This window comes from Polyergus mexicanus, unplaced genomic scaffold (assembly GCF_030449975.1).
Source record: "Polyergus mexicanus isolate NDT 795.1 unplaced genomic scaffold, iyPolMexi1.0 SCAF_24, whole genome shotgun sequence".
NCBI classification, from domain to species: domain Eukaryota; kingdom Metazoa; phylum Arthropoda; class Insecta; order Hymenoptera; family Formicidae; genus Polyergus; species Polyergus mexicanus.
This window is the reverse complement of record NW_027223344.1, coordinates 1148012-1172961: the sequence shown is the minus strand read 5'-3', so window position 1 is coordinate 1172961 and position 24950 is coordinate 1148012. Positions and strand designations below refer to the sequence as shown.

General features: G+C 39.4%; 1 protein-coding gene across 1 annotated transcript; it reads left to right on the top strand.

Annotated features, from left to right (window-relative positions):
• Window positions 1-1225: 1225 nt before the first annotated feature.
• LOC138942934 (protein gooseberry-neuro) lies at window positions 1226-24735 on the top strand. Its single transcript, XM_070313436.1, has 6 exons — window positions 1226-1277; window positions 4224-4537; window positions 10449-10560; window positions 23259-23455; window positions 23753-24176; window positions 24497-24735. Exons 1-6 carry the CDS (start codon window positions 1226-1228, stop codon window positions 24733-24735), a joined length of 1338 nt encoding a protein of 445 aa, XP_070169537.1.
• The last annotated feature ends 215 nt before the right edge of the window (window positions 24736-24950 follow it).

The window sequence follows — 24950 nt, the reverse complement described above, 5'->3', positions numbered from 1 at the left end:
TTATATAAGATAATTATATATTTATGTATCATATTTATATTAAAATATTATATCATTAAATTATATTATTAAAATATACATATATATATATATATATATATATAGAAATATTATTTTTAATATATTTTATATGAAAGTTTATTAAAAAGTTGAAGGTATTGAAAAAAAATATCATGAAATAAATGACAGAAGAAAGTAAAAAAATGTAAAAGACTTTTTAAAGAATATTACAATAATAATTGTAAAGATAAATTGGCATTCGTTCTATTATTTGGTCCATTATCTCAAAGATATTGCTTGTATTATTTTTAATGTGAGAATATTCACATTACTCCACTATATTTAGGATTTTAAACTCGTGTCGAAGGCGACGCGCTTCACCCAAAATTGACTTTACGATCAGCAATCACTTGACGGGCCGTACCACCATCGTTGGTAGCGTAAACGTATCAGTAGGGTAACGATACACGCGATGCAATTCTCCGAGACCGATATACACGGAAACACGTTCCATGGGCGGCCTCATGGGCAGAGCCGCCCATTGTAAGGTATACGTTTGCCAACCAACGTGGCAGGGCGTATCCAACAGTGGGACCTCGTTGGTATCATGAGTCCCAGCGAGAGATCAGCGAGAGGGCCCCCTTCTACCCTCCGCTTCGTCGTCCGGGAGAGAGCCCCCCTCGGTGCTCTCTCTCTCGAGGGAGAGACACACGAGACACCCGGTACCCCACAGCTGACACGTTATTGCCGCAGTACCCCTCGCAACGAAAGCAACGCGTGCTTGCCGATTCGTTTTCTTGTTTCCCGATTCAGGAACGCGCGCGATCGCGACATCGCCCCCGTCTTCGAGCATCATCGTGGCAGCTTCGCGTCGATACCCCCTGTAAAACGAAGACCGCGTTTTATTTCTTTCTTTCGTTTCGTAACCTTCTTCTCTCTCTCTCTCTCTCTTCTTCCCTTTGTTTTTTTTTCTTCTTCATTTTCTCTCTTCATCTTTCTTGCGCGAGCCTACTCGGCCTCTACGTCTACCTGGAATCACTCTACCTGGATCTACGCCCGACCACTTCTCTCTTCGAATCTGGATGCTAGACAAAGAGTCTTTCCCTTTTGAGACAAGTGGCGAATGCAAAGGACGCGCGCTTCTCGACGTAAAAGTGGCAAAAGTGAAGTTTCCGGTCAGTGTGTGTCAGTGTCGAATAACGCAGCAAGGATCACGGCCGGCGGCATGGATGTCACCAGCGGAATGAGGCCCATCTTCGGCGGGTATCCGTTCCAAGGTTGTTTTGTGTTTTCACGCGATCAAAATTATTCTGCACGAATGATCTTTATACGAACAATCGTCGATCTGAAACAGAAAATATAACTAGATTATTAGTAGAATGACAGTTGAACATAATCATCGCGGTATCACATTTATTAATGTCACTTTTTCTTCTTATACCAAACTTTATTAAAAGATCGAAGGGAGAAGTATTTCACAAATCAATATTTTACAATTTCAAATTTTAAATTAAGACTTACAAAAAGATTGCTTTTTGCGAATAAGATGAGGATTTGTAAAAATGTATTAAAATCTTTTATTCTGCCTTGACAGATTTTGGAAACAAAGAGAAGCGAATGTTTTGAAAAGGTTAAAGTAGGAATATATTATTATTACGTGCATAAATTATCAAATTTTTTAACTAAATTAATTAAACACATTATGGCAAATTATAATTACAATTATGGTGCTCAAATACAATTCGAAATGATTATAATTCATAAATATTCTAATGGAAATAGTTTTGCGATTTGCATTTCTTAATAGCGCGATTCTCAGATCTTATCTGCGCGCGACGTGCGCACGATAATAACAGCGCGCGTAAAAGGGTGCATTTGCGGCGAATTACACCGACGTTAATCGTCGCATTTGAAAATCCCATTACTGCAATTAAATAATTTACGCAACGCTGGCGTCGGTAACAATGTGGCCATTTAATCGTCGTGTATTCGGTTATTAAGAAGATAATTAAATTCAATCACGATCGCCATTAACACACATACGATCGATTGCATCGCCGTGTGATTTTGATAAATCAATCCTGTCCAGAGCGAACGACCCCGTCGTAAATTAAATGGTAACGCGCGTTTGCTGTGCCTAGCCTAGTATATTAAACATTCCCCTTCGCTGTTTTAATTGATATTCATCTTTAATACGAGGTCCCTTCGAAATTGAGTAAGACAAATCTACATTTGATTATTATCGTGCGCTCTGTATTGGATATGGATATTTATCAATAGGCATGACATAATGTTCCCTTGTGTAGAACGTGATCATGTATTCTCCTGTGTGTGAATGTATGCGTGGAACATACATGGATATATTCGCTAAACAGATAATCAACCGGTTCATTAAAACTCAATAGACTATATATATATATTGTAGATATAGAACGTATACAGGGTGTCTCCAATTTAAATGGCAAAACTTCAGGAGTGCGTAGGGGACCGAAAAGCTAAGACAGAAAGTCCTTTAGAGGTTTGCTCGTTTTTGGAGAAAATCACAAAGAGAAAGAAACAAAACAAGTTTTCGTCTTTTTACTTATTTATTTACATTTTATTTATGTTATCATCTATTTAATGCGGATATTGTTGAAAATATTGCCCTCTTGCAGCAATGCAAGCACTGACTTACATCTAGCACTGACCTCAAATGCATTAAGTGACATTTGCTGCATCTATGATTCTGTCGTAAAGGATAACATCAAGTGTTTACATATGTAAGGAACCTTGAAGCAGAAAGTTTATTCGATGCCAATCGACTCGAGAGAGCAGCTGACAACGAGAGATTGAATTTTTGCGATTTTCTCTAAAATGGAGCAGAAACGAGCAAACCTCTAAAGGACTTCTCGTCTTAGTTTTTCGATCCCCAACACGCTCTTAAAGTTTTGCCATTTAAATTGAGGACACCCTGTATATGTATAATATACTCATGATTAATAACACTGTGTGAGATTTATGTTAATCAACTATAATTCGACAAACGAAAGGAAATTATATCAGATGGTTAATTTGGAAAAATTATTACGTCTAAAAAATAGCCAAAGAAAATGCGTGTCGAAACTTACGCTAGACATTACAAGATTATTGATCGGATAGAGATAATTTAATAGGAATAAATAAAAATATACAAAAAAAGATACACGTTAATCTTTCAAGTTTTATAAATAATTGTATTCTTATAATCATACGTTCTTATACGTACGTTTATTAGAATAGCCGATAAGAAAAAAACATGGTACACATTTCTATCGCACGCACGAGGCAAAAATGTGAAATGAATAGGGCCCGAGACAAACGAGTCGTTCATTTCAACGTGACGAAAGTGATGACGATTATTATTTCGCTACATGTGTACACGCAGGGTGAAAAATTAATTCGAATTTTCGAAAAGGATCCCGGCCGATCTATTGTAGAATGATCCGACGACAATGAGACATTCCGTCGCACCATTATTATAATTGCCCGTCTCCGTTGTGTGTACTCGGAGCGTCCGTAATACGTAAACATAGTAATTACGCGTGCAGCACCGCGTGCGCACTTACCCGGGGCCTGATGATACGGGAGCTAATGTCACGTACGGGAAGGGTAGCTAATTCGACTAACGATCCGACTCTATACTCGTTAGTGTTGGAAACGGCCTGGTGCACGCCTCCTCGCGCGCATAACTTCTTCAATTTTACGGCTGTTAGCCGTGTTTTTGGTATCCTCTCCTTGTACGCGCCGTCCTGTTATCTGATTTCATGTTTGCGCCCCAGTCCGATTCCGCCGCTAATTTCAAGCTCAATCACCGCAATTGCGTTTACAAGACCTTTCTCGAAACCACTTTTTCCCTCCCCCCGCCCCCCCCCCCCTCGTCGCGTTTTTCCAACAGAAACGAGTTATGATTATTTGTAGAAAATATTCTCCGCAATTTTTATGAAAAAAAAAAAAAAAAAATGAACATTTCTTATCGTTTGATATTTGCAGCGTAAACAATTGAATATTTTTTTTTAACTAATCGAGATACGCAGGTACATTTTAAAAATTTCTTTAATCTTATCGTGATCCTTTAGTAAAGTTACAAGAATATTTATCTTAAAATATTTCAGATTATCTTAAACTATTTTACATTTTATTATTAATAATAATCGCGACTTTAAACGATCGTTGGATTCTACTGATGTTTCGATTATTTCTTGCAGGACAAGGTCGAATGAATCAGCTAGGAGGGGTCTTCATCAACGGGCGACCTCTCCCAAATCATATCCGTCTGAAAATCGTAGAAATGGCCGCCGCTGGAGTTCGTCCTTGCGTCATCTCCAGACAACTCCGCGTCTCACACGGTTGTGTCTCAAAGATCCTGAATCGGTATCAGGAAACTGGATCCATTCGTCCGGGCGTGATTGGTGGTAGCAAACCGCGTGTAGCCACACCGGAAGTCGAGGCGAGGATCGAGGAATTAAAGAGAGACAATCCGGGAATATTCTCCTGGGAGATCCGAGACAAGCTTATGAAGGTGAAAAATATTATTTGAATATTATATTTTTTAATTATTCAAATAAAATAAAAAAATGTCTTGTAAAAGTCTTGAATTAATAAAACAATAAAACGTAGAACAATATTATTTCTAAATAATATTTTACTGTTTCTAAATAATATTTTAATAATAATTGTCGCACACGATTTGATATAACTGAAAATATAAATCACGCGTGAAAGCTAGAAGGATAATATTTTCGATATAAATTGAGAGAAAGTATCGGATAATAAAAAAAAAACAAAAAAAAAAGAATTATAAATATAAAAAAAACTCAAATTCAAATAAATAAAACTATAATAATATCAAGAGTGTAATTAAAATATTAAAATTTAATTTTAATAGTACCAAGAGTGCAATTAAAATTTATTACTACGAAGAAGGACAAAACACGTGTAGAAATCTTGTAAAAATATACATTAAATATTTTTAACATTTGCCACTCTCGAATTGTTTTTCGAAATGCGATTCATTATCCCCGATCATGCGGGCATTTTTCCATCCGCGAAAATCCCGCGAGCCATTGCTTCATCCTTCAATCGAACACGGATATTTTCTGCGCGCGGTTACTCTCTATCTCTCCTCGGGAATCATACTCAATGGGGCTTTTTAATCTTGTGCACGAGGCGTGCACGAGGCGAACGGCGGGGTACGTGAGTGGCCCCGGGCAACTCGCGTGTCCTTTAATACGTTACTGACCGCCGTCTACACCCACGCCTCATTGGCGTAACACCTCTGCATCTCGATTTTCGAGTATGCACACGGACATATATATATATATATATATATATATATATATATATATATACACACACACCCATGCACACAAATAAACTTTTCCGTGAATAATTTCTTCCGCATTATCTCCAATCCCGACATATCCCTTGATGTCTTTTTATGATAAAAAAACATCATCATAGTACATGTACGGAAGAAGATATTACTGCAAAGAGCGAAGATTAATTACCCGGATGATGTCGGTGCAAAGTTTAACAAAATATTTAATTACGAGTCTTACTAAACGTAGGTGTTAATGAATTATGGATATAAAAAAAAATATATATATATATATATAAAAAGAAAAAATAGAAAATGGATATCATCGATATCGATCAGACTCGCCGGTAAATTAAATTAGATAGAAATGATTTTTTCAAGTGTCCTCCAAAATCCCAATGTACTTTTTCTCTTGCAAAGTACGCGAGGAGGATGATTAATTCACATCCGAGCTCGTATTGTTTTTATTCGCAATCACGTTAATCGTTGCGGTAGCACTCCTCTCTCAAGGCAACAAAAGTCAAGTTAAGTATCGTCTATCGGGATCTGGAATATCTCTACGTGTCCCCGCGATAAGATCGACGGCGGTTCTCAAATCGAAACCGTGCGAAATTCCGACGTAGGAAGTCTTGCCTTCCTTCGATGCTGGAACGCCTCCCTTGCCGAGGGCGATCTCTTCGATAGAGAGATAAATCTCGCTCGAGGGAAACATCATGCGCATCGGCCGCGAGAGCGACAATAAGAAAAACGTATCATTCGAGGAGAACGAGAGCGTGTAAAAATACAGGCGGGAGAGATTATAAAAAACCGCCGAGATATATAAAAAAAGGAAAAAAAAGAAACGAAAGTGAGTGCAGAGGAAAGAAAGACTCGAGTAAAAAGATACTCGCGAAAGCGTACGAAAGAATAAAAGTAATAGCGAGAGAATTGAAGAATATACGTGCGAAAGAGAAACATTCACAATCGGAATAAAAAGAAGACACATTAGAAGAGAGAAATTAGACGAGCGCGATAGAACGAACGGGTGGAGAGAAAAGATAGGGTTGCACAAGATTATATTCGCAAAAATATTATAAATCGGTATCGAAAATATTCGGAAACTTAAATCTTGTCTTGAGTGAATTTTGGCAATAATCTCGTCTTGTATTATCTTGTCTCGATTTTATCTAATACTGAACAATTGTTTCAAAAATAATATTTAACATAATATATATATATATATATATATATATATTAATAAATATATTTAAAAATATATAATAATTGTAATATATAATAATCAAAGATAATTATTATTATTTATGTTACGATATTCATTTATTTCTTAAAACTCTTACCCATTAAAAACCCTCTCTGGGAACACGACTTCCTCAAGTCAAAACTAACAATCTTATTCCTTTTTGCGACATAGCAATCGTCGATGTGTCAATCAGTCAAAATCACATAGTAGCCATCCCCGAAAAATTAGCAAAATTTTTCTACCAATTTCGGGAAAATCGGCCCGTGAAACATAGTGCGTGGGTGCATTTGAGGGTATGAAATTAAAAAGAAACCACATAGTAGCCATCCCCGAAAAATTTGCTAAATTTTGGTACCAATTTCGAGAAAATCAGTCCATAAAATGTAAAAGTAGTTCGCTAAATAATTGTGTAAAATTTATAATATTGTTTATCGTATTGATTGTTTCTAAATCTGTTGATATAAATATTTTTATTTATTAAATAAAATTTTTTAAGTATAATATAGCGATTTAAATATTTTAGCATTTTTAAAAACCAATAATTTTGACAAGCTCAATAATCTTGATCTTAATCTTGGTATTGTCTTGAAAACTAATTAAAAATCTTGTCCCGAATTTCACGACAAAACAAGACAATAACTCAAGACTAGTCTTGATATCTCGTGCAACCCTAGAGAACGATAAACGAAAGAAAACTGCGATTGAGGAGCGAAAGAGAAGCACCGAAAATATCCTTCAAAGAAAGAGTGCGGACGATTTTTCTGAAGCGAGACGGGAGGACGATGAGAGAGCCGTCGTAGAGAAGGACGAGAAAAAAACGGTTACGAGAACACGTACGCCGTTGCAGTTGTGGAGGCAGGTCGATCGTGGACGGCATTAATACGGCATTTAATGTTGGAAGGAGGCGTTCCTGAACCTCGAGGCCCTCAAGGCGTATCTCTCCTCGTCGCACCCGCGATCCAGCCGCCTCGTCCGGGTCTACCTTCGTCTCTCTCTCTCTCTCTCTCTCCCTTTCCTGTCATCGCCCCGGATCCGACGCCTCGGCCACCACCGACAGAAGGATCGTTATTGTTTCTGAGATCGGCGATCCAACAGATAGCGATCGACACCGACGACCCCCCCTTTTCCTTTTTTTTTTCTCCCTCATCATCCTGCCTCGTTCCTTCTCTCTTTATCTAAAGCCGCCGCTCTCTATCACGCTCGCGCGCTCCGCTCTCTTCCTCCTTTTAAATCTTCGGCAAAGGCAAAAGGCAGTTCTTTCACCTTGTGGCTCGCGGGATAATGCTCACTCGATCTTACATCTCCCGCTTTCTTTATTTATCTCGTTCTCTTTAGCGAATCGCCCGTTTGGCACGCACTTGATCGCCGCCGTGTCGCGATCGCCCCCGCTGATAACGCCGATCGATATCGGCGCGTGCGTACGTGCGAAGATTTTCGCGATGCTGATGCTGTATGACGACGAATGACGGGACTTTCTTGATATTTGATACGAAATTACGAGATATGGCGAAGAAATCTTGAAACGTTATAATAAACTTTCTATCCGCGTTACATAGTATATCTCGTTCAATCTCTGTTATGTCAGTTAAATAGACTCGACTTGAGTAATCTTGATCTTGATCATGATATTGCAATTATATACGAGCCTATTATTTCAAAGATTAATGTATAAATCGAATTTTGAAAGAATTTAAATATTAATAAAACACGAGTTAAACTTTTTTATTCGCTTTTTCAAATTTAAAGAACTTATATGGTAATTTCATAATAAGTGATTTATATATAGATATACTAATATATATTTTATGTTTATAATGAGAAAAAAATCACGTGGAAAGTATGTGCGAATCGTATTACTATTTAGTCCTTGACCGCTATTATACTCCCTGTATGGCATACTGCGGTATTTGGATAGCTCGTCTTTTGCGAGGGGCCATCAATCGCTAACTATTAACCTCCTTGATACTGTAATTATATTATGAAGAAGTTAATGGTCCAACGCGATTATCGTCTCTGTTGCAAAGCTTTCTCGTAATGATCGCTTGCGAGTATTATAAGAATTCTGAAATATCGCGATTAAGGAAGAACCGTCTCTCTCTCACACAATCAGAATAACGGACTTGTGGACATTGTTCATCTACAATAGTGAATCCCCTTTCTTAGGATGCGATCATGAAAAACTGATTAACGATCGCGCGGACATTCATCTATTCACAAAATTTTTATATCATTTCAAGATACATGAGATTATTGTGCATGACAAATTTTCATCAGTTTAACAATGATTTTGTTTAGATTTCGTAACTCATTCATCTCTGATATAATTATACAAAGCAGGATTTTATTTCGTGTATATAAAAAAATATCATAAAAAGAAAATAACAATGACTGAGGTGTTTGGAAAAAAAAAAAAAACCAAACAGACCTCTCACTTATAACAATGTCTCTTCTTCAAGATGTATGTAAATTTATCCTTTTAAATTAATTTCATTTATACAATTTTATTAAATTTATTTTATTTATTTAAAAGAAAAAAACAGACATTTTTTTCTTTACGCGATATCTCGAATGACCGATTCTCACTTACCGGAGATTTAAGATCATCGTCGCGCTCACATCATCTGCAGTAACCGCGCAAAAAAAAAAAAAAATCTGATCGCCTTGCTTTTTTGAAAGATCGCTTTCGATTTTCACGATTATCCGCAGGTTTCGTTGTCGGACGCCGAGCAACCTGGATTCGCGAAAGTATCCTGTTGCGGTGAACGCGCGTGTAACGGTTCCGACGTACAATATATAATAAAGGTTGAATCTCGACGGCGCAAATGTATATGCCGACACGAAAATAATCGCGCCAAATTGTAGTGCAGTAGTCTGCAGTTGCAAATGCCACACGCGGATCGAATGGTACACGTAATTCTACGATCAATCAATTCGCATTTGCTGATATCTAGGAGCGAAGAGGCGAACGCTCGATCGAGACGGAAATGTGCGAAACTTTGCGTAAACCTAGCAATCATTATCTGGGAAATTGCTAATATTTTTATGCGACTCGAATTAATACGGAAACAAAAGACAAAGACGATAGAGGCGAATCATAAGAGGGAACCGTCATTCTCATAATCTTTTATCGCAATAAAATATCTCAGAAGAATTACATCCTTGGCTAAAGAATTTTTGTGGAAAAAAAAATCTTTATTTCTGCGTTGAATTATTTTAATCGTTTTAATTCTACTTGTATAAAGCAATCGAGGGATAGAATGTAATTCACACTCATCTTAAAGATGTATGGTATATGCAAAACTTGAGCGCAATTCATTTAACGATTTGCAAATTATTTAAGTTTAAAGTTAGTATTGATTATTATGGAAAATCGCGTATTGTAACATTTATTGACAAATTTAACAAGGAAAAAACATTGGCTTGAAAATAAAAATTTTCACATATATTAAAAAAAAAAAATCTGATAAATATTTGTGCGAAACTTGATACCAGATCCATTTGTTCGTTTAAAAGTTACTTTATAATTGTAGAAAAATATTATCTGTCTCTTTCTCTCTTTCTGCAAATCGTTTTTCTCGTAGTCGATTTCAAGGAGCATTCGCGATCAAAAGTTTTTCTTACAAATTAGGAAAAATATTAATTACATTTTTTTTTTTCATTTTTACGAAGACGTTAAAAATCATATTATTTTGTGATATTTTAATTCTTCTTTTTATAATCCGGATTTATTTATCTGTTTTTTCAAACGATATAAACGTAAGAAATATGTTTTTCTTTTTTTTACTCTTGACAGTTTTTGCTACTATTGTACAGCCAAAACATCCTTCGATTACATTATATGCGTCAATTTTAATGAATCCGGTTTGCATGTAGGAGGGTTTCTCGGATCCGCCAAGCGTCAGTTCCATCAGCAGACTTCTTCGAGGTGGACGACCAGGGGATGACGGAAAGAAGGATTACACCATCAATGGCATATTAGGCGGCGGTGAGTCTAAATTCTTCCCACAGTCCTCAGTCTCGCAGGAACGCACGTATCACGATTTATATTCTGCATTACTTTCTGTAGGATAAATTCTGAACGCTAAATCGCGATATGACAGAGAGAGAGAGAGAGAAAGAGTTCTCATCCGATTTGAATATCTCTTCGCTCGATCGTTATCGCGAAAATAAAACGAGCAAACGCCCGAAAGCCGCGTAAAGTTCTCACACTTTGGACAGTCGAAGGGTTAATTACCCTTTTAGGCTGTCAGCAGCGAGGAAGAAGTCCGTGCAGCAAACCCAATAGCAAAGCGCGCCGCGCCGTGTCGGCGCACGATATCGAGCGCGAGAAATATTATATGGAACGCAGAAGAAAGATAAAAAAAAAAGAAAGAGAGAGAGAGAGAGAGAGAGAGAGAGAGAGAATCGCGCGCGCGATCCATCGTCTCGAGGAGCATCAAGAGCTTTTAACCTCCGCCGGGCCTATGGGACCTCCGTTTGACGTACGCGGGCCCTTTAAGCGCCTTCGCTCGCCTTCGTTGTTAGAGACCGAAGTTAGTCGGAACGAGCCCGGTATCGGGGACCGGCAGGATTTAATCTCCGGTGGGCGTAAGCGGGATTAGCCAGGTTGCCCACACGTCCGACAAACGGATTACAAAAGTGTCAATATCTTACAGGACGCGGGATATTTATCCCGCTTCTTTCCAAGTCCCGTCTCGTCGTCTTCCTCCTTCCGAGATTTCCGAGACGATTTCGCATGAGACGCGTCCCGCCTGATTATTCGAAGATACCTCGGGATTGTCCTGTATAATATTTTTAGATACAAGGTGTACACAAAAAATTATACAACTTTTCTCAAATATCAATATAAACCCTTTGAACGAATAATTAATTTCGTACATGATATATTCGATTTTCTTATTATCGTAATTTCAGAGCACTCGGAGCTCATTTTATTCATTATATCATCAAATTATGTATCTTGCGTGAGTTGAGAACTATTATTTTAAATTGAATGAAAAAAATATAAATATAATAAAACGTTTAAAATCTAATATATTAATAATGCGATAATTGAAGAAAGGTATATGATAGTCTTCACGAATCGCTGTAATCGCAACGATTTGTAAATAATTTTTATATTACATATAATTCCGATTACACGAATATACCTGTCACATTGAGTTTTCTCGATCCAGATCTCCATGTGACTTTGACGAAATAACTCGATTCCTAAGCCAGATTATTTGTGGGCATACACGATCAGTCGGTTGTTATGAGCGCGAAGCGGGAATCCGTTTTAGTGATTGATACAGGTAGACACGGAGGAATTAGCGGTACAGGTGTCCCAAAGTCTTAAGAAGTCAGGCCGGCGAGAGGACGCTGCCGGGGTCGAGAAAAGATCCCTCGATCGCGGACCATCGAGAATGTGAGGAAAGAGTCCGAGAGCCAAGAGGCAAGAGCAAGTCTTCAAGGCCCAGAGGCCCCACGAAGGTCCCGCGGAGATCAAACGGACCGCCTGCCACACGTCGACAGTGGTGCTCATTCCCGCTCTCCCCGCCGTTCCTCTACGATTCTTCTTTTAATTAATCTAATCGAGAACGAATTCGGATGAATAATGCCGTGCGTAAAAAGCGCAGAGCGATCGTGATATTTAGCGTCGAGGATAATTCTTACGAAGAATTCGGATAAGAAATTAAAATGAAGTAAAATTGCAATGGAGGGAACGGGAAGGCAATAAGGAATATCGCGCGCGCTCATAAATAACCAGAAGCACTCGATGAATTTCGAAAGAACCATAATTAAGTAAGAATCAGGCGTGAATTTCGCCAATGAAAAGGCGCCTTTAAGGAAATATTATCGCCCGTCCGGGTAAAACGCGAAACCGTCAATTACAGATGCGTATCTCTTTCGGCACGGTTAATTATGCACGATTCCGCGATATGTAACTGTCGCACACGCTTCGTAATTTTTCTCCCAAAATTACGATGATAGGAATCTCATCCGCGCTCGTCCCCGTACACGCAGAATCTTTGTACAAAAATGAATAATTATTTAACGAGCGGGTAACGCATTCGGTCTCATTCGCACTGCTGTTCATTCGTCATTAACCGCTCTCGCGGTTAATAAAATTGATTGACGTCGATCGACTGAATTTAAAGATCGCCAGCGATGTAATTTGTCCGCGCCGCCGTACCGCCAAATGTGAACTTCGAGACGAAAGCGGTCGCCTCTTACACGCCGTAAAAATAAATAAACGCCGAAATGTGGACGCGGCTTTTTACGACTTCCTGCCATTACTATCAAACGCGAAGAAACACTTAAAGCGCTATTAAAATATCGCGAGCGCCGTTAAATGCGCCGTGTATACTTTCCACGGAAAATTCACATTAACTGAGATAATTCACAACCAGAATTAAAATGTATGAGAGAAAAGAGGATTTAGTCTGATCGATATATGTAAAACAAAAAAAATTATCAGCTAATTATTAATTTTCGACTTTAACTTTAATTTATATCCGAATTAATAAAAATTCTAAATTATTAGATATATAGATTGAGATTATTTGTAATTTCTATAAAAATCTCGCTGAAATTATATCGCTTGATCGAAACTATCTCGCGTCGTCGAATAATTGACCGCTTCCGATTTCACCTCGTCTCGCTTTCCGCCAGCAGATAAGACAGAATTATTATCACGATCGATGGGGTGGCCGGGGGTGGGGGCGGGGGAGGGGAGGGGCGCGTGCGATGGAATAAATTAGGGACGAAGTTTATTCGCGCGCGCGCGAGATAGGAAGCGAGGGCAATCGTGATAGGGAGCACCTCTGAACGGATATACTCGTACTATATGGCGGAGGTGTCCGGTCCGGGTATAGGTGTCGGCAGGCGAGCAGGAATGACACGTAGCCTGTGGCTTTCTTATTCCTTCTTATTCCGTTCCTTTGGCTTCGGCCGCCGACGAGGGATTAGCCTAATGGGTCCTGCCCACCCCTGCCTCCACGCTACCCCTCCTCTCTGTGCCCTACCTCCCCCCCGGTCCCTCGCTTCACGCGTATATAATATGTGTATCTATCCCGATTCCACTTCTCTCTGTCTGTCTGTCTGTCTCTCTCTCTCTCTCTCTCTCTCTCTCTCTCTCTCTCTCTTTCTCTTTAGGATCTCATCTCTGCGGCTGGAGAGGATGAAGAAAGTATCCGCGCGATGAACAACGCCGTTAAGTGATTCACAATCAGGTTTATTGATTGTATCGACGATCGATGATCGCTCTTGGTAGAAGAAAAGCGAGAGAGCGAGAGAGAGAGAGAGAGAGAGAGAGAGAGAAATAGTGTTTTAAACGTTTCAGCATACATCACGCGAGATATCTTTTCTTACGACTTGTCGATTTGCTTGCACGATTCGCGATCAAATTTGCAGATTGCATCGCTTCGATCGATATTCGCATTGTTCGGCCCATCGTGAGTTGCTCAGCGAGCTATTATCGAGCCGCGCGCAAAGAGTCAATAAGATTTCTCGAAACTTGCGATAATATCGGAATGAATTCTTTTCGATGACGATGAAAACGATTTACTACATATTATTATTTTATATAAAAAAAAAGAAAAGAAAAGAAAAAGAAAAAAAATACACGATCCCATCATTTACAATATTACATTAGTCGGTGGAAAAAAATGTTTGCAGAAAAACAGGATTGATTATACATCCCCTTTAATTTATTCATGGCTTTATCAACGTCATATCGAGCGTAATACTTTGTTGCTTCTCGCTGTCGGTTCGTAATCCTCATCTCCGAAGAGTCGCTTTCGAGAGTCGACACATCGACGGAATGAAGAATGCGAAAGAAGCCGGTGAGCGATTACACGAGCGAGAGAAAGAAGGCAAGGACGCGAGAAAGGGAGCAGAGGGCTGGCTGTCGGGGGCTGATATCGAAGTGTGTATCTAATGCGCTGCACGAATCGGGCTGCAAGGAGTACGGATACGATCCTTGTCACGCGAGCGTATAATCCTCCGAGAGGGATACATACTCGTAAGGACGTGTGTCTTTACCAGATACGGCCTTACCTTCGGATTGAATTGAAAGGCGCGTTCGGAGTTTATACGAGATAATCCTTTCGGATTGATTGATAATTACTTATCCTTACATTTTACGCAATTTATCGTTACACATTTTAAAAGAAATTCGCCGATAAAAAAATCTTCGAGTTTTATAAGATTTCGATTTATGTAAAAGCTACATATTTTGTGGACAAAACAATTATTACAAATTATATATTTTCGTATAGTTAGCAATTCTTTGCTTCTTTAATCCTTTATAATATATAAATAAATAATCTATACAATATAAAAGAGTTTAGATTTTAGATATATCAATTATTTTAATTTCCAAGATAAAATTTTTCCGCCAAATTTCCTGTGGCCGTATTATCACTTTAATTTCTTATGTCCCTCACATATTTTCTTTCGGCTTATCCTTTATTTTCATCTTTTATTTTAAGAGTTGATCGAGAAGAAATCAGTCGATCGTTCTACAAAGATACTTTATACTCGGATATTTTTGCAAACGCACGGTACTGCGCTTCAAGATAGATACGTTCTTCAATGTTGCGAGAGTAGTCTCAGATAGTTTTTTTTTTTTTTTTCTTTTGATTTTCTTTAGAGAGAGAAAAATATTTTTAATATTGCAACTTTCACGCTGCAAAAAAAAAAGCAAAAAAAAGCGAAATAAAATTTCTACATTTCTTAAATAAAGGTGAAAAGGTAGATGTTAAAATGTACCTATAAAAAAAAAAGGATAAAAATTGAAAAGTATAAATTAACGATAAATAATAATATACAGTTGTGTCGAATATAATATTTTGAAGAAATAAAATAATAATCAAACAGCTTGAAATTTTAACGGGGCAGCGCATGAAACACATGAAAGACACCACCATATTATATTTTCGAAGAATGCGTCAAGTTTCCACAAAATCTGGAAGCTATCGATATGAGGGAGGAAAATTAGCGGCACGTTTGTGCTCTTCTTAAAAAACCACCAGCAATGCAGCTCAGGGCTAATGGGGCGTGGTTGCCCGTTTCATCTCGAAACATAGTTAACCACCTCGTAATTTTGGTGGTCAGGTTAAAGAACAGGTCAGAACTGACCACGATGCTGTCAACGTTCACTTGAAATTTCACAGAGAAAGCTATATAAAGCGAATTCTCGATCGTTAAAATGCAATCGACGATATCTCTAACTTCAGCCCTATATATCGTTTAATATAAAATATGCAGAAAGAGAGAGAGAGAATCTTGTATAAATATATATATTCTCTTGTAGAGAAATAAATATATATTTTTCTTCGTAGAGATGCATAATAATCCTCAGAGTTATAATCGAGGAGCGATTGTTTGCGGAGAAAAGGACGGAACTCTCCGGCAAATAGAAGAAGACTCTGCACCGTCATCACAACTGCCCTTTATACGGACCACCAACGACGCCGACCGGCGAGATGGTGCCTAAAGTGCACCTAACACCGCCTAATTGTAGCGGCTCATCGCGCGTATCGGCGAAAATTCTGTCGCCGAGATCGGCCACCAACTTTCATACCGACTACCGGTCTCATCCCTCTTCCTCCCTGAGCGTGCACACGCATACGCGTATACACGGGCGTTGACAGGAAGACAGACCGTGCTCTCGGTTGTCAACCGCTTCGAGGCTCATTGTTGGCGTTTCGAGGACATTTGTTACCATTTAGGGGGACCTCACACGCGCATCTAGCGGACCCCCATGAGCGACGGGAGTGGAAAGGTGGAGAATCGGGAGGGCCCGGTTAGATTTATAGCTTACGAAGGTGCGGCACCTTTTCCGCTATTCAGCGGCCGATTCGACACGCGGAAAGCGGAAAGGGAGGACGCAGGAAAGTCGACGAAAGCCATCTACATGCGCGACAACGGATGCTGCTTGCGTCCCTGTATAACCGTTGTCCGCGTCCGCTGATTCTTACGCAGACTCCGTCCACTGCTTCGGAAAGGACGTCGAGCCCACCGAATGTGTATTTATATGCTTTCGAGAATCCCGGTGAAAATATCCTCTTACATGTCCAACTTTGGACACCTTTCGCTTTGATCGCTGTGCATCGAAGGCGAAAAGATCTTCTCGTGTGATCGATGATGACTGGGAAAACAAACTTACGACTTACGACCGACCGTGTGTATCGCGTAGATACTAAAATAATAGTTCGCACGCCTCCATTCTATTTCCTTCGATATTCCCATAATATGAATGACGCGCATGCGAAAGACAAGTACTCGTGTGCATTACTATATTACAACGTAACGTTACTTACTTTAGAAATACGTTCTCCGAGAAAACCGAATGCACCGACGTTAGCCTTCACCGTTAACGGTAATGGCAGCTCGTGAGTTGCTTTATCTGCATTTACGGTAATCTCGCTCGATCAGGCAAACGTGTTAATCGTGTAAAATGACTCGTACGCTATAACATTATGGGAGCGCGCGTATACACGTTCGACGAGAAGAGAGGGCGGCAAGACGCGTGTACCTTACGCGTGTAGAGGAACATACCCGCAGCAGGGATGCTGACCGGCACATTTCTGGATGACGTTGCTACGAATGAGATATTTGCTCTCGACACCGCGGGACCGCCCCCTCACCCCTTCCTACCCCTCCCCCCTCCCCTCCCCGTAATTGATTACACGCGTCTTTTCACGCGGCCTATTCACGGCCCGATCGGCCGCTTTTCATCATCGGGAGGCCGATATTGATTGTGCCTATCAACGAGTCAACCCGACGATCCCGAGACAGGATCACTCCGGAAACGAAGCAAGCGTAACTCACATCATCCGGCGTTGTAACATTTGTCGTTTGTCGACGCGCCGGCTCCCGTCTGTCTTGACATCATCCACGCGTTTTGGATGAAGATGAAACGAAATATATATCGGAGCGAAGCTCCGATATATTTTGTTTCGGTCGCTTCATACGCTTGTCGTAAAGAATATAATTTATAAATTCAAATTAACGCTTTAAAGTTCACCGAAAAACCTTCGTTGCAACGCGAAAGAATTCGGGGATAAGGTGCTACGTCTAATGCGAGACGAGACATCCGTCAGGATTCGAGTCAGAGATATGACAGAGAGAGAGAGAGAGAGAGGCTTAATTGCACCCTCGGCATAATTGACATTTCCAGGCGCTAACAGGGGGGGGCGACCGTGCGCGATAAAACAATGGCTCTCTCTCTCTCTCTCTCTCTCTCTCGGCCGGGGCGATAATCTATAAAGCGTTTCATCGAGCGTGCCCGCCTCCCTGTCCCGGCGCGGGAGAGCACGTTCGTTCTCTCATTACAAGTCCAACATATGAGCGCCTAAACGATCGCGCGCACATACACACGTATACAATAGCCCGATCCCCCTGCCTCCTGTGCCTCGTGTGCTCTCGGGCACAGCCGCTCTTTTTTTTTTCCTCTCTTCCGGCCGGTGGAAGCGGGACGATGTGAGTCGAACGGCGATCCCGTGGATCGAAGGGAGAGAGAGAGAGAGAGAGAGCCCTCTGAGAGAGGACCGCCGATGTCAGAGGCCGCGCGAAGGAATGCTGACTCGCCGAACACCATCGCCCTCCCCCTCGAACGTCCCCTCGACGGCGGCCGCGATAGAAACACACCTGGCCGTTCTCCGCACTACCTCCGCCGCCGCCTCGCCTATACCGCGGAAAAAAAGATCGGCTGAACGAGCCAATAATGATAATTGATAATTAGTCGCACTGAGATACCTTTGGACGGAAACGTGGGACTGACACTCCAACGTGCGAAGTGCCGAGATGCTAGAAAAAATGTAAACATTAGATAAATATAACATACGCACCTTTCTAGTTTTCTGTTTGGTATTTTTTAAGATTTTAAATAATTTTTAATTATTAGAAGATAAATAATTAGTGAAAACTAATAGCTGATTGGAAATATTGAACTTTATATTTAGATCTGCTTTATATGCGTATAAATATTGCCGAGCAAATTCCTAAACAGCTTTTAGGAATGTTCTCTATTCTCTTGTAGCTTCTCTATTTTTCCTTTGGCAGCACAGGATAAAACAGCTCGGAGGAATGTGGTGACTTTAATATTGATGCAAAAGGTATGAAAGAGGACCATTGTATGTGAAGAATTACATAAAAGAGCTATACAGAAAAGTTTTTTTGCAAATCTCTCGAGAAGATTTTCTATTACCTATCTTGAAAAATATATTTTCTTTCACAAATCCATCTTATATATGTAAAGTAATTTGTTTACGTACCGATTCCATTCTAGTCGTTCTTAGCGTCTTGTGCAAAGACTTATCTTTATTTCTTGAAAGGAGTACGAAGCCACGTGTATGCATTTTAATATCGCGCGGTGCGTACTTAGAAAAAATAGATAAAGGTAGCGAGGTGACCTTTTTTCCAACGAGACCGTCGAACGGCGGAGGATCTTCTTTGGCGGCGTCTTTGGCGGCTCGTCCGCGTTCCTCGTATGACAAACGGAAGAATGGGAGAATAGCCTGGAGACAAGTTGCATCTACAGACAGTAAAGGTGGCGGAACCCAGGTTTAAATTCTTGTCACCGGCCTCGTCGTCGTGCACAGGTGGCGAGAAGTGGTAGAGCGAGGGAAAAGATGACGATGAATGTCAAAAGAGATTGTTCATTGTTTTTTCATAACGCAGCAACTTGAAGCAGCAACTCGACATCCACCAAGTACACGAGAGTGAACATTTCATCCGTCATCAGCGACTCTTCGTGCGACATCTCCTGCATCATTTGATGATTAATCGACATTGATCCTAGTTGATCCAGGAATCTTACTTATATTCAAATGCATGCTTCTTTAGAGATTTCAAAATAATTAAAAATTATCATATGATTTTTATCCATCAACATTCCGAACATTTGGAATTTTTCGAGATCGTTTGTGTATATCGAAAGCGGATAAAGGATATAAAAACTTAATATTAAAAGTATTATCGCTGCTATATATCGCGAAGAAAATTATTTTCCTCAATTAATACTTTCGTGCAAAATCAATGGACGTGCCGAAAAGCACCGCGTCTTTTGTCTACTTCTCGTGAATGTCGGTCGTTATTTAAGTTAGACGCCGGCGTGTCCGCTTCCATATGCACGGAAGGCACGTTACGTTTTGACAAATGTAACGTCGCACAATAAGTAGAATGGACTCGAGTTCAAAGGACGACCGCTGAGAATTCTTGTATACTCGAAAGCCGCAATCCCTCTCGCCGCTGTTAGTTTCATTTCCCGCCGGGCAAAGTGAAAAACCGCACGAAAAAGAGGCATCGTTCATTGTCCACCGGCATAAGATTCGGGGCAGGTTCTACTGTACGTAAAAGGAAAACAGCAGGTCCTTCGAGGAAATACAGAAATCCGCCGATTTTGCTTTGCGCAAATCTGATATTATCCCTACACAAGTACAATCAGAAATTTCAGACTCTGCGATGATATAGGCTATAATTAAAGATCCTCAATTACATTTTTTATTACAATTTTTTTTTAGTTGAAATATAAAATCTATTAGGTACAAATTAATATCCAGGATTGGGTAGTAACTGGTTAAAAGTTAAGTTGAAATGTTGAAAAGTTAATAACTTTTAACTTAACTTGTTTAATTTTAAACGTGTTAACTTTTAAGTTAAACTAGTTATTTTTAAATACATTAATATTTAACTTGTCAACTTTTTTTGTACGAGTTAAAATAATTCATCAATATTAAAGTCATGTAAAAATAGTTATGACCGTAATGCGAATATTTCACTTGTCCTACAATGAGCTTGTCGCGATTCGCTATTGGATAGAGAATTAACTTTTGACTTTAATGAATTAATAATTTTTTAACTTAACTTTAACCGAGTTATTTTTTGTTTAAGTGACTTTTAACGTAAACTTAATTTTTAATTTAATTTAACGTTAACAAAAAATTAACTTACCCAATCCTGTCAATATCAAAACTGAATCTGTTAAATGTGTCGGGTTCGCTCAATTTTTGCGATTTAAACACTCTTTTCAAGAAAATTAATCATCACATCTTCCAGAATTTCAATTGTCACATAAATTTTCAGACACGCTAAAAAAAAAAAAAATTGTTAATTTAACTAAACACGTTCAACACTAATTATCATTTTTTAAATTGTCAAATACAACATATTAAATCGTACATTTGACTTAAATATACAAATATTTCAATTTAAAGAATGTCAAGTTAACAATTCTCTTTTTTTTTTCAGTACAGTAATCTGCACAATTCTCACAATAAAATCTTGGCCTTGGCCGATGCTTGCGTTTGGATCCGCGACGCTTGAGAAAGAGATCTGGACGATTTCAATCGAACTCGTGCGACGCGAACGAGAAATTAACTGAGCGGCGGATCGATATAAGAAATAGAATCACTGTCGTCACCGTTTAATTCCGCATCGCGAAATCGACGATAGCGCGCTGGCACAGGGTAGGCAAATAAAAGGAGCGAGCTAATCCCCGTTTGTTGCGCCAGGATGGATTCTCCGGCGTCACAACAAGCCACTCATGCTCTCAGTCGATGTATACTCTCATGTGCATTCGACCGGCGATAGAATCAGGCGAGCAGGAGAGATTAAATTTTATTTCGAAATTTTATATCGATAAAAGACGGAGAAAGAGATGGCTAAGAATGGCTGGAAAAGCACGACGATGTCCGATTTTGATTCGGACAATAGTCCGCGAGAACGCTCGATTGAACGATAATATGGGGCTAATATGGGACAATAAGAAAGAGAGAAAGAGTCGACTTAGGGGCAAATATTTAGCGATGGTATAGTCCGGTCAGTTTCATCTATCAATGGCTTTTCTTTGCTGCGTAAACACATTCCTTTTTTTCTCTCGTTGCGAGGAAAATGAACGCACGAGCTGCTGGTTCTCTCAACCAAATAGGTATCAATGGCACGGATAGAGATATTGCATAGAAATGTTTTCGCAACGAAGCGCTGAATGCGAGGATATTAAGAAGCTTGCAGGATCCTTCGAAGAGGATCTAATGTTAAGCATCGAACGGTTGAGCGGCGATGAAAACGATAAGATCTTTGCAATCTGATTGGTTGCGAGCGATATTAGTTGACATTGTTCTCTGCAGACTGAGTTTTCATCTGTGAAGGAAAGATAAACGAAATAAAGATTAATCTTAATATAAAGAGAACCAATATATTATACAAAGTGGAGAGATGTGCTTAAACGAATTTCGAAAAGAAATTAATTCCTAAGAGAAAAAAATTGAAAAAAGATACTGTATAAAATTTTGATTTGCAAAGGGAAAGAGAACTGACAGACGATGGAATGCAATCTACAGAGTTCGTCTTCATTAAGATCTTAATTACTTTAGACAGTATCCTGTGTGTGTATAATTTCCATAACGGATTAATAGGAGAGAGGCTTTTATAAAAGGTGCTGGAAATCATCGTCGTCGACGATAAAATTTTATAAGTACAACCGATCACGATGAAAGGCAGTCGATCATAAAACGTATCAATCCTATGAAAACCGCAGCAAGATGGCTGTGAACCATCGGAGGTGACCATTGCTTGCCTTTTACGAGGACTTTATGGGCACTTTAACGACTACGGCGTATGTAGCGTGTATACGCAGAAAACATGAAGCTGTTTCGTGCAAGCAGATATATTGGAAGAACTTTAAATCAGGATTAAACATCAGAAATTTTTACCCTTATACATTCATTCTTAATTTAATTTGACAAAAAAAAAAAAAATGTAAAGTATCCGTAAAATATGATAAAGTATTCTTTTATAAATACAATTAATCATTTCGTTTTATATCATGAGTTATGAGAATAAATCCGTGACGATACGCTAGGATTTTATTCGAAATATTAGGTGAAACGTCTTGATTTCAATCATAGGAAACAATTAAGCCGTAAGAAGTACGATGACTATGCGCAATGTACATATGATGATCATCGTCTCATCAATATCCCATTCAGAGAAAGAGGCGAGCTCATCGAGCCGAATGATAGTGCGACTTTTTCGACGACGATTTATTAATTAACAGTGACGGCTGTTTTAACACAAATTAATAATCGCTACGAAATTTAAGCCGTCGTTATACATCATATTGTCATTTTAATAGCGCAAAATTTTTGTCAAAAACATGCTCACAATTTGCGAATCAATCGTCAAAGACATTCCTCGTCACGGATTCAGTTTCTCAGAACAGAACGGATAATGTTTGTTTATGTTAAACCAGAAAAAAATTAAGAAACTTGTGTCATAAGCAGACTACAATATTTTTCATGCCATTTTAAGAATTGTGTCGATTCGCCACAGATGTCTCTCTCTCTCTCTCTCTTTCTACATGAGTTCTTATAATAAATTTGCATCTAAAATAGACGTACGTGGAATAGATCGTAACACAATATGTTAAAAGACACGTATTTTTTTTTTTCGGCATAATTTTTTGAACGTATTATGATAATAAATCTATGGATTTGAAACTGTATAAGCTAAAATAATATTAATTGCATTTACAAAAGATATTTATATTACAATCTCTGAGTGAGATTAATTAATGTAAAAGAGAAATCCAGATAAATTATCTGCATATCGTTTCATAATAATCAACCATTGATGGCTTTTCCCGGATTTTTTTAATATATATTATTTAGATTGTCGCTTTTTTATAATCCTCAGGTCGTTGCGGTGATGACTCCGATACGGAGAGCGAGCCGGGCATTCCACTTAAGCGAAAGCAACGTAGAAGCAGAACAACGTTCACCGGTGAACAACTCGAGCAATTGGAAACTGCGTTCCAGCGAGCCCAGTATCCAGATGTTTATGCCAGAGAGGAATTGGCTCAAAGGACTGGATTGACGGAAGCGAGGATACAGGTACATCCCGCATTAATTATGACAATATTAATCTTAAAAAAAAAAAAAAACATATTTTTAACGATTTTATAAAAAAAGAATCGTGCTGTCTTACCGAAATATTTTTTTGATTAAAATTTTATAAATTATTCGCGTAAAACACTAATTATATACGTATGGTTCGTGAAACTCCCCCTTTTGAAAAAAGAGAAATTCGTATAAAAATTCAAGATAACGTGCGAGATTACATAAGCATTTTTTTTATCGCGATTACCATGAAACCGATCCCATCGCAAGGCACCGTGTGCGCTGCTTCAGGTGTGGTTCAGTAATCGCAGGGCGCGCCTCCGCAAACACGCCGGTAGCATAGCTCATTCGGTGGCCGGCCTGCCGCTGACACCGTGCCAATACGCCGCGGCTAGCCACGAGCTTGCTCAGATACCGCAGGTATCGCAGATACCGGGTGGGATACCGCAGGTACCCACGACCTTGCATCACAGCCCGACGACGTTGCACCAGGCGCCTGGGGTGCACCAGGTGCCCGGCGCCGCTCAAATGGCAACTACGATGGCCCAGGTGCCCACCACGATGAGCAGCGCTCTTCAAGGACACGCCGTCGCCATTTCCGGCCATCTCGGCTCGCTTCCGGGGCACGCGGCCGCCTCCATGCAACTCGCGCAGGTGTCGACGATGCAGCCACCAGCCGCGCATGGTGCGCCAACCTCGCTTTCGCACAACACCGGTACGTATTTTATAATCTTTCAGATTTTCCAAGTTCTTAGAAGATATTTCAAGATTATGCTATATTTCAGGAATATCTCCATATTACGAATATTTCTAAAAAAAAAATTTATTCGTTACATCTCTTTCCCTCTTACTCATAGATCTTCGTCTCTTTGATATCCCAATAAAGTAATCTGTAAAAAGTTGCTGATGTTGAATTTAAAATCTGAAATTGTTAGATATGTACATGTACGTGTATACAGTTAATCCAAAATTTTACTTTTAATTTGAAATTCCATCAAGATCTCTATCGGGATCTGTATTCGTCTTTATCTTCAGGTAGTACCGATTGGTCCAGGACGCAGCTCGGTTGGGGACAGTTCAATCATTTCCAGAGCGGTGAATACGGCTCGAGTCATAACGGTGGTCATCAGCACGGATCGCACCCGGTACAGAATACCCAGTCGTCAAGTACCGCGAATACCATGGCGGCAACGCCGGATTGGTACGATCAAGGCTACGATTACGTTCCACATTCTCAACTTAATTATCATCGTAGCGTAGGTGGAATATTTTAGCCGATCGGTTATTGTACAGAGATTAGTTGTAAAAAAGAATAGGTGAAGATGTTAATATTTTCAATGTACATAATTATTATATATTGTATATATAATATATTATTAATCTATAACTTTTTATATATCTTTATATTAAATTCCCCCCTCTCTCTCTCTCTCTCTCCGAATGATGTTGCAGTGCTTGAACTAGAATTAACACAATGTTATGATTGAAG